At 36.2% G+C, this 17,644-nt stretch overlaps 1 protein-coding gene across 1 annotated transcript; it reads right to left on the bottom strand.

Moving 5' to 3' along the window:
* Window positions 1-16,963: 16,963 nt before the first annotated feature.
* On the bottom strand, window positions 16,964-17,380 carry LOC141692134 (uncharacterized). The gene has a single exon (XM_074496873.1). The coding sequence runs from the start codon at window positions 17,378-17,380 to the stop codon at window positions 16,964-16,966; it is 417 nt and encodes a 138-aa protein (XP_074352974.1).
* Window positions 17,381-17,644: the final 264 nt, after the last annotated feature.

Genomic DNA, 17,644 nt, shown 5'->3' with positions numbered 1-17,644 from the left:
ATGAATATGTATGTTACTGATTTAGACTTTTTGGAGTAACAAGATAAAAAATCAAACAGAAACCTACTATAGATTAGCAAATATCATTTAAATAAATGTGAATGAGAACCATTTCTTTAACGATCTAAGCCAAGATAAATACTAATAATTATTTAAATGATGAAACTAAAATACATGAAAAATAAGGAGCATGAGGTGCGCTGACAGTCCACTAAACTCCATAAGGATGAAGAGAAATTCCAACTGGATTCTAGATAATATCAGGGGGATCTCGAGCACGCACCCCTTACCCCTATCGTTCCGCGACTGAGCTCAATATACAATAATGCTCAAGATATTGGCTTGTCTATAGGAACAACAATGCTCATATTGGAGAAACACCTCTTATACAGCTGTGAGATTCCTCTTCACGGCAGCTATAGCAGTTATGTTTAGGTCGATGTTCTGGGACCTTGGTTCCAAAATGTAAGTTAAAAGTACAAGTTTATTAACTATTTAGAGGATTAAACCTTCTAGTCTACGTCTCATATTTGATTAACGCTTACACACATTGATACTCGACAAGATCTCTTTAATGCAATGGGCTTAATTCAATATCAACACCTACAACCGAATTTGAATTTCACTTTTCCGCTAAACATAGTCTGTTATTCTGGACAACACATATATTGCAATAGACAAATTTAAAATACAACTTTAACAAAACAGGTAATATAGTCGACTACTATTTTACCAAGACACTTGTAACTTTCCATTTAAACTCAGTGTTTATTTCACCTAAACATTAAGATCACATCTTTCCCAGGGTAGGGAGAGTTCCAATTTGAAAACCAAGTCAAATCCAACAGAATAAAGTAAAATGATGCGTCGAATGCACAAAATTCCCTCATAAGAAACACAAAAACATAAAATTCCAATGGGTAATTTAATCAAACACTTCGTATGCAATCAAATCATAAAAAACATAAAATCTCAAAAATTATAAATGAATAGTTAATTACCTCAATGTTCATAATTGTTGTAGGGAGGAATATTTTGCAACTCTGAAACTTGTTGCATGCTCCTGTTCTGTGGTCGTGTTATGTGTTCTCTCTATCTTCTCCATTTTATCGATAGTCTGTGCTCTCTTATTATGTGTTGTGTGTTCTTTGTATATATTTTTTTAAAATTAAAAGGCAAAATGGTGGACGATTCTCCATTTTGGATGTAAAAAAACGTACATTATATAGCTTGGTCAAGTGATATTTTGGGTCTTCTAACCCAGAAGTGACAATTTGGGCATTTTTTACTTATATTGTGACAATTTGGGCCTTGTCTCCAGGTGATTTGTACACTCCAATAAATAAGTTATCGGCTACCATCTTTCTATCTAGTTTATTTTATTTTACTTTTACTTTCTATCCTAATTTATTTTCATTTTTAAATTCATGTATCATATACTTTTTTATCTTAATTTTTTATAATAAAAATCATCTTAAACTTGTTAATTTGAATTTTTATAACTATTTTTTTACATATTTTATTATACTACATAGGATAAAATAAGATACTTATTAACCATTATTATGTTTTCTGATAAAATTTCTTAAAATATAATGATATCAAACCAAAACTTTCCTATTAAATTATAAAATTTATAAAATGCGAGATAATAAAATAAAAGATTATTTAATTAAAAAATCATTCGGCCATAATAAAAATGTTATCTCAAATTCAATAATATCCATGAGTACAAATTAACTAAACCCAAATTTAAAACTTGCATACGCTCCTAATTTTAAATACATTCATTAATTCAATTCACTATTTTCTTCAGTGCCAAAATATGATGATAAAAAACACATGTGTGTTACTGGCATTTGTCTTGGATCTCCATTTATATTGGGAGCATAGCTATTAGGAAGAACCTACATGTACAATTAATTCACATATAAAATATAAAAATATAATAATTATATTATCAAATAAAGAAAATATATTTTAACATATACCTTTGCATCATGAGGAGCATAGCTGGTAAAAATGGGGAGGGGTTTCTTAGGAATATGTTGTGTACTTGATGATAAGCCAAACAAAACACCATAGTAGATATAACTTAGTGAATTTTGTAGCACCCGACGGATAATCAATTATAGTCCCGACGGATAAATCTTTATAGTCCCGACGGATGACTAATTGATATCCATCAGGTGAGTAGCTTATGTAATAATAAGTCATGTAGCACATTTCTGCAAACATCTTTGTATAGATTCTGTAGTAGCTTATGAGTCATTTAGACTATTAGTAGATGTGCAGAATAGGTTGATTAAATGTAAATATAAGATGTCTTGTAATTCTGCACAAATAAAATAGAGTCAAGTGATAAATGGCTACCCGACGGATGATCAACAAAGCTACCCGACGGATGATCAACAAGGCTACCCGACGGATAACAAGCATGTACCCGACAGATGATCAATTCAAACATCTGTTGACAGTGACAACACGGTCACATGATTTGGGTATTTACAAAAGGAATGTGGCAACCTGTTTAGCAGGAAAATGAGAACAAAGGAGCATTACCATTTTCATGCAAGCTACGAAGATTTTCAAAGATGCTGGAATAGAGTAATGAAGCAGCATAGAGTTAGACTTGATAGTTTTATTTTATTATCTTGTCTTTTTTCTATGTAAACTTGGTGATATATAAACCAAGTGCAGCAAGTAGAACATCAACTAACTAGACTAAGAAAATACATTCTCAGAAAAACATTTATAAGCTATATCCTGTAGCATTTATCTGCAAGTTTTAGTTGTTCATACTTGTAAGCAGCCGTGAGCTTATTTGAGCTACACATGGTTCTCTCGATATATATATATATGGTGGATACATTCAAATCCACCAGAAAGTTTTAAAGACTTGTGTTTTTATTACTTGTGTTTTGATTTTTATAATTCTGTCATTCCGCACCTTGCAAATCAAACACATATATATATTATCAGAACCATTTTTCGTAAATCTCAAAAAGAAGCCAGAATTACATTCAACCCCCCCTTCTGTAATTCTTGTTATATAGTTAGGGAATAATAATTGGTATCAGAGCAAGCTCTTGAAGTACAAAGAGTTTAAAGATCACAACAAAACAAAAAGATGAACAAGAAGGATGTTGAAGTGAAGATTCCATTTCTGGACAAAGATAATTATCACCACTGGAAGGTGAAAATGCACCTACATCTTCTTTCTCAAGATGAGGTGTAATAACTCGAATTTTTGAGACTTTGTAAAAACATTTAATGAGTAGTAACCCTGATAGACGGGGAAAACTTTTTAGCCCACACTATGTAGTGCATGAGAAAATGAGTTTCAGAGTTGATATTATGATTATATGTACCAAATGAGTGTATGTAAACGCTATTAGTTTTCGAAGAAAACGAACTTTGAAAAACGACCATATTTATGAATCATCGAGGATTATGGGAATCACAATATAATTACGAATTTAAAATCCTACGGATTTATATTCAAGCATGATAATTCAAAACACAAGGAAAAAATACGAAAGGATTTACGTCGTAAACCATTTACGAGAAAGTATTACGAAAACATTTAAGCGACCGAGTAAACGCGTAAACGATTAAATAAACGTAACACACTAACTAACCATGGTAGAAAAGTAACCATGGTTACTTTATCAAATAGTAAGCTAAGCATAGGATGATCAACCAAGGGCTAGCAAATAGTGAGCTAAAGAGCTAAATCAAGTGGTTTAGCTTGTAAACTACAAAGACTAGCTAGTTTTGTCTCCAAGATTGGCAACCAAGTTCAAATCCTAGGATATATACTAAGGAATAACAATCAAATAAAAGATATCACAAGCCTCATTTTCAAGAAGCAACCAAGGAAGCATCACAAAAACTCTCTCTTTCTCTCCCAACCTTCTTCATTCGACTATTTCATCTAAAACAAAGAAATCAAATTCAAACCTTTAAGCTCTAGCCATGGATAAATACTCCCATTAATTCTCAAGCTTCCTACCAACCAAACTAAGGTAAGATAAATCTTTGAGCTCTTTTTATCAAGGTTTGATGGGTGAAATAAAATCAAGAAAGTTGATAATTAATATTATGAATAGTAACTCTTCTTTGGTTTCTTGATTTTAATGGTTGTTTTAGGTTCCAAAAACTATACTAAGCACTCCCAAGACTTCACCATCATCAAGAACACATCTCAAGCTCTCAAGAAAGCTATAAATCTTTGACCCAACCTTATTTAAGATTTAAGTTCAAGATCCTTTTAGTATATAGTTGTAAACCTAGTTTTGGTGGGAGCATTGTTATAATCTTGATGTTTAGCTAAGTAAATATTGTTGTAATCTTGATGTTTAGCTAAGTAAATATTGTTGTAATCTTGATGTTTAGCTAAGTAGATTTAAGGTTGATTGTTGTTGCCTCAAGAACATGATGTTCTAGAGAGGAGTTAGTGTGATGATGATGATGATGTGTTGATTGTTGGTGGTAGTATAAAGATTTAAGGCATAAACGAAACTCCGATCGTAACCGTAATCTCGTTAAAACGAACAAAACATAACTTTAAGTTTCCGCAGAAAGTCCCGGAGATGTAAACTATAGTTTCTTGAAAAATTAACCCTCGATTATTATATACAATTTTATAAAGATCGTTTAGGCACTTGAATCGCTTGATTCCAATTTATGGATAAAAAATTATAGCCATTTTACTAAAAGTGATTTACGCGACAAAAACTGCTACGAGTTACGAAATTTGAAAATAAACAGGATCGACTTAAAAGTGTTCATAAATCATGAAATTTTTACAGAGAGTAAAAAATTGAGTTTCCTAACTGCCATAAAAATTTCAAGTAAAAATAATGATTTTTCAATTTTATAAAAACATCGGAGCCGAGACCGCGTGATTAGAAACCGTAGAATCCATCAGTAGAGCCGACAACGAAAATGAAAATGGACTTAAGATACTTTGAAAAAGGAAGCGACCATAATGAGAATAAGGACTTAAAGAAATAATAAGGATAAAATAAGTTTAAAGGGTGCATAATAAGTAGCGCATGAGTGCGAGTCGCCGTAAATTAGAATGGGACCTAACGAAATGAATTGTGTTTATGATTATAGATTTCCGAGCGGAACTGTAACACCCCCAAATTCAAGGTCGGGAATTCAGGTTGTTACGATCACTTAATATTGTCTAATAAATAATTAATCCTCTTTTCACATCATTACTCGACCTTTTAACCCAACTCACACACATAGGTTATATGCTCAAAAACATTACTAAATTAACGTTAAAGTATTTAAGTTATTACAGACCGAAGGAAATTATCCCAAAAGGGTGAACGCCGAGAACAACTCTACATGAGACTGGCTCGGGTCACATGTAACACCCCCAAATCCGGGGTCGGGGATTCGGGTTGTCACGAGTTCCATTTCCCTTAATAATACTTAACCTTAACAATCAACCAACTGCTGCGTACTGTGACCCCACAATATACACACACACACACCACAAGTTATGGTCTCAGAGATGAATATCCAAAAATAACACGAGTCATTTTATTCCACAATTATATGCCATTACACCTTAAAAGGGTTTCTGAATAAATTTACATTTCTTTGCCATTATTACAATTCATAAAGATATATAAGTCTGGTACATCAAAAGTTAAAAGCCTAGCCTATTGGTAGTTCCTACCTCAGCTACAGCGACATCAATGCCTATAGGAAACTGCAGAACATTTCCTATCCGCTCGCGAATTGGGAGCTTGGTCCTGTTCATCTTGTCTATCTGATGTTGTGTGATGAAAGAAGAAAGCAAGGGTGAGCAACAAGCCCACCAAAATAATATGTATAATGATTTACAATATGTGAGCATCCTCATAGTACTCATGAAAGTCTTGGTCAAAAAGGAATGAACCAAGTTTGATATCTTATCGCGACCAAGTCGCAAAATATTCCGTTTATATGTATATATACTTTTCAAAAACTTGGAAGTCCTCTTCCATGCATAATATACGCAGAGTTCCAGTTTATAACTGTATAAAAATATCGTTGCAAGGTGATCTCATATATCTAACCTTGTCTCAACGTTTTTCTGAAAATCTTTGACATGCATAAGATAATCAATTACTAGATATAAGTTTAAAAGATGAAGTTACAAGATACTCCAATATACTTATATCGTTTCCCAATAATACTTGAACTACCACCGTTCAAGATATAATCAGTTTCAAAAGTTCATCACATAGATGAGACTACAAGAAAAGACTTGGATATATTCAATCTTTGAAATATCACTATAAATAATGAAGTTACGAGATACTTCATTAATTCCCGATATATATATACACCTATATATATACATTTCATACACTCCTTGAAAACCTCTGTCATGAAAATTATAAACAGAGTTGCAATATCCAATGAATTTGGAAAGGAGAAAACCTTGGCATAAACCTGATATCTTGCTGATCAGGCAAAGATATGAATAAGTAACCTTTTCTACTAGTAGATGGACGAATTCCCCACTGGTCATCACCCTGGCCGCAATAGGACCTTATGCTGGACTGCCACTCAGCCACTTACGTATTTGATGGACTCCCACTGAGCCACTTACACTTTCATGGACGCCCACTGAGCCCATGTTGCTTATGCCGACTCAATAGATGGACTTACTTCCCGAACGTTGGGTAAGTAATCAATTCATTTATCAAAACAGCAGCCTTGTTGCGAATATAAATACACCATAGAGCCGGATCCCTCAGGTTTTGAGCGAGTATTTAAATCCCCTTTGAAAGGAAGATCTTAAATATAAAAATGAGTTTTGGGATCCGCTCTAACTTTTAAAATCATTTTGAAGACTCGAAAACACTTTTAAGAATGTTTGGAGTAATGCTGATTTAATAAAATAAATCAGTCCCAATATATTAGAAAATATCCGAATATTATTATTTAAATAATATTCCCATAAAGAATAATCTTTATAAAAATAATTGAAGTAGAAGTTTTAAAACTCATACTTGAAACGAATATTAAATGACCAAAGATATACTTATACGAAAGTACGATCTTTATTTGAATAATCGAAAATAAGTTTGATTATCGAAACATTATTCTTTAATAAAATAAAGAATATTATTTAGTAAATAAGCGGAGTCATAAGTCCTCGAATGAATATTCAAAAAAATATTCATTAAATAGAATAAACAGAGTCATAAGTCCTCGAATGAATATTCAAGATAATATTCATTAAATAAAATAAACGGAGTCTTAAGTCCTCGAATGAATATTCAAAATAATATTCATTAAATAAAATAAACAGAGTCTTAAGTCCTCGAATGAATATTCAAAATAATATTCATTAAATAAAATAAACGGAATCTTAAGTCCTCGAATGAATATTCAAAATAATATTCATTAAATAACATAAAATTATCGAATAAACCTTATTCGATTAATAGTTTTGAAAACTATATCTATATATATATATTATACTCGGGAACATCGACTCCCGGTTTAGAAATATGTTCACCTTTGGGTCCCCTATACTAAGGGTATACGCAACTACTGCTTATCTCTAGCATAGGTATTATGCAACTTATAAGCATTTGAATCAACAATTAGATATCAAGATTACGAAACAGACATGCATATATACCATATCAGCATGCTCCAATATATCGCAAGATTTGCTAATAACATTCATGCACTTATCACAAGATAATGCATATATATATATATATCACAACAACAGTATAACCGGTAGAAAACTTGCCTGAGCGACTGGGGGTGGTAAAAGGCCTGGGACGAGCCTGGTAACCTATAGACAACATATAAGTTGGAATTAAACCGAAGTCGCTTAAGAATCTATACTTTAACCAACTAGACTCTAACGCTCGCTTTTGCGCTTAACGATTCACTTAAGTCGCTCGAGTACCCTCGGCTCCATCATTTTGAATAAATTAACCATTAGGAGTTTTAAGGCGATTCTTTCGTGAGTACCTTACCAACTGCCTAATCCACTTTACTTAATTGTTTCATAATCCAATGTTTCAAAGTAAGGCGAGGGGTAATGGTTCGTTCGCGAAATGCCGTTACTCAAAACGGTCGTTTCTCCTAAACCGTACATCGGATTCAAGCGAAGCACATATCAAAACGAAGCTCGTAACATGAACTATCTAATCATGGCAATGGTCAAAACCCAACAGTGAGTTCACGGGTCCTGATTTTAAGAACAAAAACAGTCTAAAGTAAATCGGACATTACGACGGTTATGTTTACGCGATTACCAAAGTTTAAACTACTCCAATCAACCACAAATCCACCACAAATCAACCCATAACCACCAATACCACAAAACTTCATCCAAACCTTACTAACTCAGTACATAACCTCATGATTTTTCCAACTTATTCAATCTCAAACAAGAGCTACTAACTATAATTAAGGTTTATCAACCAACAACCAAGATTTATAACCCAAAATCATTATAATTCCAACCAAACTCTAAACATACAAGAATCATGCTCTCATGAACTATAACAAACAAAACCAAACCTAATACTCAAAGTAAAGTTAGGGTTTGGAGGGGTTATACCTTCCTTGGAGAGTGGAGAATCACTTAGGAAGCCTTAAATAACCACTAACTATCTCTACTAAGCTTGGATCTTGAAGAAAACATAAGAAAACACAAAGTTAGTTTCTTGAAAACACTATTCATCAAGAACTTTGATGAATTAATTAGCTATGTTAAACATGGAATCTTGAGCTTAAACTTATGGCTCATCTAAGTTATGAATTATAGAAGCTAAAGAAACAAACCTCTTGATTTTTGAAGGTGTGTAGCTTGAGTTTTGAAAATTCTCCTTTGATTTTCATGGGAAAGCCGAGAGCAAGAATGAGGGGGGAGAAGAAATGCTTCTTGTTTGGTTGCTTTCCCTTTTTGTTTTGTTAATTACCTTTTACCATAGTAAAAAATGAATGGCTTAAAATCAACCAACAATTCCTTCCCTTTTGGTCATGCTTATGTCATCCTCCTATGTCATCTTCCCACACTTGTCCTCTTCTTGTTGGTGTGATGACATCATCATCACTAACCTCTTTGATTAGCTCCTAATTACTTGGCTAATGACCGCTGATCTGTTATACGGTTCGCTTAACTTTCGTTCTCGTTTATCATTTGAGGGATCATACTCGGGATCTTATTACTTGGGTTCCCCTAAACCTTTCTCAATATTTTATATTCCTTTTATGATCCTCTCTTATAATCCTTGAATTTAAATCCGTTTAATCATGTTACCTTATACTCAATTCTTTCGGTATCTGGTGGATTTTCAGGAAAATCAAAGTGTTCGAATTTGGATTCTGACGATCTTTACATACACTTATATACCATATAGAGTACTAATAAGATCTCAGAATAACAATAAAAGAACCTCTACAAAGTGTGGCATGAAAGGTTTTCTTATTCAGCATAATCAGCAAAATCACTATTCATCCGTGTTTCAAAAATTCCAAAAATTGGGGTTTTTACATCACAACTAGTCTTGGTTCAGGTACTCAAAAGGAAACTATCTCTACTCCTCTACCTGAGGTGGCTGGCCGACGAATAGTCTACGGTACTCACGTGCGTCCCCTACCCGCTTGCGGGCAGTCGTCCTGGTTCGGGCCATGCTGGTAATCTGTTGTGATATGATATTTATAAAAGCAAGAGTGAGCACTAACGCTCAGCAAGATATAGATATCCATTATTTCAATATGATCATTTAGGGAAAAACAACCATTAAGCATTGTATATCCAAGGTTTCTAAAAGTTTATATGCTTGTCAATTTTATGATAAACTCAACTTTAAATGTATCAGTTTAATCAGTCTATACTCGTACTCATTTCATCTCAAAATCTCAATATGATGCTTGAACCAAGATTCTCGAATGGATGTGATATATATACATCAACATCCTTATTTAAAACTCAGCCTTATCGGCCTTCTGCTGTAGGTTTCACAACAATTTATCCAAAGTGGAGGAAAGGGACTATACTGGAATAAACCACGTACCCGTGATCAGCCGAATACGAAATTTTCTCTACTAGTAGAAGGAATACAAACCTAGCCGCCTTTGGGCTTATCAAGACATTACACGATGGTTGCCCATTTCCGTGCAAGTCCGAAAGTCAATGGTCACAGAGACCAAATAACCGTATACTGCGCCACTCCGCACTTGGTCACTACCCGATACCTCTCCGTGCCGGGCGGGCCACATTCCAGTCCCAAAACAATTATATCATTTACATAAAATCCTTTATCAAAGGAATATATCATTCTGAGTTGACCTTTAAATAAGATGATTTATTCATCACTTTTAATTCAATTGATCCTTGGGAGTTGTCGGTGTTTTGAAATTAAAATCATTTTCAAACCCCTAACTGTAGTAGAGTTGTCCATATATTGTTCACTTGTTTTTTATTGAGCGAGGAAGCAAAACCCTTATGCTTCTAGACTAAGTTCCCTAAGATTTTGATAAGTTTTAAATGATTGATCTCTTCCGAGAATTTTGAATAATTTAGAAAGTATCCTTGGGAACTATGTCTATTTTTAAATGATTTTTAGAAGTACGGAATATTAAATATTTACGGTCTCATAATATTTTTAAGAAGGGTTCAATGAATTGATAAAAACTTAAGTACAAAATATTTCTCAATAAGGTTCAATGAATTGATAAAAATCTTAGTTAAATACTTAAGACAGGATTTGACATCTTATAACTATCATTCGAATGGTTACATACGTTTTAGATAGAGTGAATTGATTTAAAAACTTTCCAATATCCCTTTAAGTATTTTCCGGATATTTTAGTAACTCTTTAGGTATTACTTATAAATAAATAATCAAATAGGATATCCCTTGAGTGAATATTCGATTATCTCTTATAGCTATAAATCAAATCTCAATCGTTCGCTTAATATGTATGTTACACGAAAGTACTTTTTATTGAAATAAAAATCTTTCGCGTCCGGCTCATTCCGGAATTAAATCGATTTAAAATATCTCCCACTCCCACTATCTTGTATTATATTAAAATTACGTTTCAATTTCTCATACTCGTATAAAACGAAGTTTGTTTTCGTAAACAATCGCATAATTTGAATGTATTGATATCACAGACAAGCATATATTTTCAAACTGTAGATCATGGCATCAATATCACAACAGTATATATAGCATGGATAATTTGTGATAGGGTTTCATAAACTTTCCTCGAGTGCTAGGAGTGGTATGGTCTCGGGGCTTTTGTTGGCGATCTAAAAGCAATACCCAACGATCTTAGTTAGTACGCGATTATCGATTCACTTCACTAAAACATTTTTATAAAATCTAAAAATTAATATTTTCTTAAAATTCTTTTCGTACAGTCTTCCTTGCTGCATTATTTAATTATCATGATTTTTCCAAGATTCTGAAATCATTTTTAGCCTTTAAAAATCATCATGCAAGTGGCCTATATGCAGTTGGCTTTTCGTATGAACGCTCTACACTAAAATGGTCATAACTCCTAAACCGTAAATCCCCTCGCGACGATCCACACATGTACAGAAACTAAAATTCAAGATCTACCCATTCATGGCCAGTGACTCACAAGTTTCAAACATTTACATGGCCGAATACACTGCAGGAGGCAGACCAAGTGCAATAGGCTCCACATTCCATTTCTATTACTTTTTCTTGACACAATCACTACTTATGACCAACACAACATTTTTCACTTCTCAAAATCCACCCACATACACCTTATATACTTTATCTAGCATCAAATACAAGAATCACAACTCAAAAACTCAAGTACTTAGCAAGAATATGAGCAAAACAACCTCACACATACACAAACTTTTGGATCTTGACACTACATCATAAATAACTCTTAAACCCACTCTTAAAACTTTAAAGAGTAGGAAGTTATACCTTCTTGAGTACTAGGAGGGTTAGTAATAAGATGATTAGGGATTGGTTTGCTTGAAAAATACTTAGAAGGTCTAGATCCTTAAGAAACAAAACCAAGAAACCATGTTAGTCAAAACAGTCCATAAAGTTCTTGAACTTCAAGAATTTGTTTCTCACAAACCATTAAGAATTTGGCCATGAAATCATAGAAATACCTTTAATAGGATGTAAGGAAGATTTGTGAATTTTTATAGAATTTTTAATAGAGGGAAGGATGGAGAAGTGAAGTGAAGAAGAGGATTCTTCCTCTTTTCTGCATGAAGCAGCCGAGAGAAAGAGAGGAATGGGGGGGGGGGGTTTGGCTTGATTTTTTGTTAAAGTGTAGGAGTGTATAAGATGTGATTGATAGTGTGTGTATATGGGCATAATAATCAGCAAAAAAAAAATCTTGGTTGACAATTTAGATGAGTAGAAATGAGGAGGTATGGCCTTGTACTTCCTTGTCTCCCACTTACTATTCACTTACTATTCACTTACTATTCCACTAACTATTCTAGTTAGCTTCTAATTCCCTAGTTACATCTCCTAACTACTAGTTAGCTTGGTTTTTCTTGGCCAACTTCCATGGAATTAATTTCTCATTCGATTATTTATCGTACACGTGATTGTAGTTCCATTCCGATAGTTTACTCGCATAACATTTCATTTCGTAGTGAATTCTTTTATCACTTATAATCCTTTAACCAACTCTATTCCTTTCTCTTGATAATATAAACACCTTGATATAATATTTATTTCACGTAGTATTCCCGGTTCTACGCCATTCCTTAGCATACGAAAACACGTAGTATAATCGTGAATCTTCGAATTCCGACGGCTTTTACATTCACTTATTTTCCTCGATAAACAAGAATATGATCTCGGATTTCCAAAATTCCACTATTCATATTTGTGATGAACTCCATACGTACTACATAATTAGTTCCAGTTACTATTCACTGAAGTTTTAAAATATTACAAAAATCAGGGTTCTTACAGTCCCCTCCCTTAAAAGGATTCCGTCCCGGAATCAATCCATAAATAGATGGGGGTACTTTTCTTGCATGTGACTCTATAATTCCCAAGTCGACTCCTCGATGTTGTGATGCCTCCATAAGACTCTGACTAGATTGACACTCTTGTTCCGGAGTACTTGCTCTTTTCGGTCAATGATTTCGACTGGCTGCTCAACATAGGACAGATCTGGTTGAAGGTCTACTTGCTCATGCTCCACTATATGTTTGACATCCGCATTATACTTCCTCAACATTGATACATGAAAAACATTATGAACCTGTTGAAGATTTGGAGGTAAAGCTAACTCGTATGCCACGAGTCCTATCCGTCTTAGAATCTCGAAAGGTCCAATATAACGGGGGCTCAGCTTCCCCTTCTTCCCAAATCTCATCAATCCTTTCCATGGTGACACTTTCAGAAATACCTGGTCACCCACTTCATACTCTCTGTCCTTCCGTGCCAGATCGGCGTATTTACGCTATCGGTCTTGAGCTGCTGCTAGGCGTCCTCTGACTAATTGAACTATGTCCCTTGTCCTTTGCACCAAGTCGGGACCTAGTAACTTTCTCTCACCAACTTTATCCCAATATAAGGGCGAACGGCACCTTCGGCCATACAACGCCTCGTATGGGGGCATTCCGATACTCGCATGATAACTGTTGTTATAGGAAAACTCTATCAAAGATAGGTGTTCATCCCAAGAACCCTTAAAATCAATTACACACATTCTCAGCATGTCCTCCAATGTCTGAATGGTTCACTCACTTTGTCCATCTATTTGTGGATGGTAAGCAGTGCTCATGTTTAGTTTGGTTCCTAGGCATTCCTGAAAGCTCCTCCAAAATCTGGAGTTGAATCAGGGATCTCGGTTAGATACGATAGCTACTGGCACTCCATGTCCTACCACAATTTCCTTAATGTATAGGTCCGCTAATCTATCCACTGTGTAGGTTTCCTTGATTGGAAGAAAGTGTGCTGACTTGGTTAGTCGGCCTACAATTACCCATATTGCATCACGGTTAGTCTTAGTTCGGAGTAATCCTACCACAAAATCCATAGCTATCTGCTCCCATTTCCACATCAGAATTTCTAAGGGTTGCAAGAGTTCGCTTGGTCGCTGGTGTTCTGCCTTTACTCTTTGACAGGTCATACACTTACTGACCCACTCCGCTACATCCTTCTTCATGTTAGGCCACCAGTAGTACTCCCTCAAATCTTGGTACATTTTGGTGCTCCCTGGGTGGACCGTATATCTAGAGCTGTGTCCTTCACATAAAATTTCATCCTTTAATTCTTGGACGTTAGGGACCCATATCCTGTAGGCATGCCTCCTAATTTCCTTCTCGTCTGGTTCACACTTGGCCTCCTCTCCGCTTACCAGTTCCTTGTTCTCCCTCAACACTATTTCTTGGCATCGCCTAATCTTTTCCAGTAGCTCCGGTTGCATAACCATCTCATACAAGCCTTCGGTCCCTGGCTCAGCGACCTTGACCTCAATCTTTAACTTTTCAAATTCTCTGATCAAATCCTCTGACGTGGTGATCCTTTTCAATCTTTCCTTATGACTAAGGGCATCGGCCACCACATTGGCCTTTCCCGGGTGATAAAGAATTTCGCAGTCGTAGTCCTTAATCAATTCTAACCACCTTCTCTGCCTCATATTTAGCTCCTTCTGGGTGAAGATATCTTTAAGACTCTTGTGGTCAGTATAAACCTCACACTTTTCTCCGTATAGGTAATGTCTCCACATCTTAACGGCAAACACTATGGCGGCTAATTCTAAGTCATCGATGGGGTACCTCACTTCATATTCCTTTAATTGCCTGGATACATAGGCAATCACCTTACCGTGCTGCATCAGCACACATCCCAAACCCTTATGGGAAGCATCACTATAAATCACAAAGTTCCCTTTATCGTCTGGTAGGGCCAGCACTGGGGCCGATATCAACCTTTTCTTCAATTCTTGGAAACTCATCTCACATTTCTCTGTCCAAACAAACTTTTCTGTTTTCCGAGTAAGTCTAGTCAATGGGCCTGCTATCTGGGCGAAATCCTTTACAAACCTTCGATAATACCCGGCCAGTCCAATAAAGCTTCTTACCTCAGTGGGCGTGGTTGGTTGTTCCCAATTAGCGACAGCTTCTATCTTTGCAGGATCTATGAGAATTCCTTCCTTACTAATCACATGACCCAAAAATTGAACTTCTTTCAACCAAAATTCACACTTTGAGAATTTGGCTTACGATTTTTCTTTCCGTAAGATTTCCAATACTATCATGAGGCGTTCTGCATGTTCCTCCTCCGATCTAGAGTAAATTAGAATATCATCGATGAAGACTATCATGCATTCATCCAGATACTTCTTAAAGACTCTGTTCATCAGATCCATGAAAGTCGCGGGCGTGTTAGTAAAAAAAATGACATAACTAGGAACTCATAATGTCCGTACCTAGTGCGAAATGCAGTCTTAGGTATATCTTCCGGTTTGATCTTAAGTTGATGATAACCTGTCCTAAGGTCAATCTTGGAAAAACACATTGCATCCTTTAGTTGGTCAAAGAGGTCATCTATTCTTGGCAATGGGTACTTGTTCTTAATGGTCAGCTTGTTCATCTCTCGATAATCGATGCATAGCCTCATGCTGCCGTCTTCTTCTTCACAAATAATACGGGTGCACCCCACGGGGACACGCTCGGTCTAATCATTCCTTTATCCAATAGATCTTACAGTTGATCAGCCAACTCTTTCATTTCGATGAGGGCTAAATGATACGGGGCCTTTGATACTGGTGCCGTGTCGGTAGCTAAATCAATGGCAAATTCTATCTCCCTATTCGGGGGTATTCCGGGAAGATCCTTGGGAAATACATCCTCAAACTCATTAACTACAGGTATAGTGTGGATCTCAGGGGTTTCTCATTTGGTATCCACCACGTGAGCCAAGTAGGCCTCACATCCTTGCCTTAAAAGTCTCTTGGTCTGCACCATAGTTAGAAATTTCTTGGTTTGCCGTTGCCCCTTAATTATTATATTCTTACCACTAGGTGTTTTTAATTTTACTTTCTTCCCCTCACAATCAATCTGGGCATGGTTCCTAGATAGCTAATCCATTCCTAATATCACATCAAACTCCCCTAATCGAAAGGGAATTAAATCTACTGGGTATCTCACTCCACCTAATTCTAGGTTGCAGTTGGCATAAACTTGATTTACAGGGATAATCTCTTGATTAGCTATTTCCACTTGCAAAGATTCTTTCAAAGGTTCCACTTTTAAGTCCAATTTTTCAGCAAATTCCTTTGATACGAAAGACTTAGTAGCTCCAGAATCAAATAGCACATTGGCGAAATTGGAGTTTAGGAGGAGCATACCTGCTATAATATTGGTGTTCCTTACAACATCTTTCACAGTCATATTAAAGGTCCTGGCAGTCGGCACTCTGTTAGATGTAGCTACACTACCCCTCGAGCTAGCTGGGGCTGCTGCAGGGTAGTCCTTCTTCATGTGTCCTGTCTTTCCGTACTGAAAACACTTAGCCGCTTCCTGGTTACAAGCTGTGGCATAGTGCCCTACCTTACCACATTTAAAGAATGTCACCGGTTTCTGCATACATTTCCCAGAATGCTTCTTACCACAGCTCTTGCATTCTGGCAGAGGAGGCCGTGGTTGGCTATGATAAGAAATTCCCATTTGGTTCCCGCTCCGGGCCACACTCACGCTCCCTGATCCCCCGAATCCTGTACCGCGGTTGGGTTGGGAGGCCGTCCCCCTGACAAACTTACCAGGGAAGCTCTCCCCTCCCACACTCCTGCTTCGACCATCAAACTTTCGTTTCTTAGTTTGCTTCATTTTCTAGCTCATTTCACTCCCTGTTTCAGCTATTGTGGCCTTCTGCACTAGGGTGGCATAGTCAGTTATCTCCAGAATTGCCAGCTTGTTCTGAATCCACTGCTTCAACCCCTGTTAAAATCTCTCAGCCTTTTTCTCTTCGGTGCCCACCAGCTGTGGCACAAACCTCGACAATTCTGTGAACTTAGCTTCATATTCCGCTACGCTCATATTCACTTGTTTCAGCTCTAGGAACTTTCGCTGCATCTGAATCTCCATAAACTTCGGGGCATACTTCTTTAAAAACAACTCAGTGAATCTTTCCCAAGTAACAATTCCTTGTGGCTCCATATTTTTCTTGGCTTCCCACCAATAGTTAGCCTCACCCTTTAAGAGATAAGTGGCAAAATTAGTCTTGTGGGCTTCCTCAGTGCCAATTCGCTCAAAGGTCTTTTCTACCTCTTTCATCCAAGCCCTGGCCTGAACTGGGTTAGCAACACCGTGAAACTCTGGGGGCTTGACCGACTTGAAAGATTTAAACGCATTAGCCATGGCCTACTGGGGTTGCTGGGGTGGTCGTTGCTGTTGCAGGTTTTGCCTCAGAAATTCTACAAACTGCTCCATAGGGTTCACTGGCACTTCCATCCCCTGAGTATCTTCAGCCTCTGACTCTTCATAGTCCTCATCATCATACTCATTTGGTTCTTCGTTAATTCTTAATGGTGGGGTCTGTGCTCGATGCCCTTGTTCATTATTACTGCCCTGGCCGCCAGATACAGCCCGATGAGTTCTTGTTACTATTCTCCTTGGCGGCAT

The sequence above is a fragment of the Apium graveolens genome, chromosome 2, assembly GCF_009905375.1.
Source record: "Apium graveolens cultivar Ventura chromosome 2, ASM990537v1, whole genome shotgun sequence".
Taxonomy (NCBI): domain Eukaryota; kingdom Viridiplantae; phylum Streptophyta; class Magnoliopsida; order Apiales; family Apiaceae; genus Apium; species Apium graveolens.
This window is presented reverse-complemented; position numbering and strand designations above follow the sequence as displayed.

Coding starts and splice junctions, on each gene's coding strand:
- LOC141692134 (XM_074496873.1), bottom strand. CDS start 17,380: ATGGCTAATGCGTTTAAATCTTTCAAGTCGGTCAAGCCCCCAGAGTTT.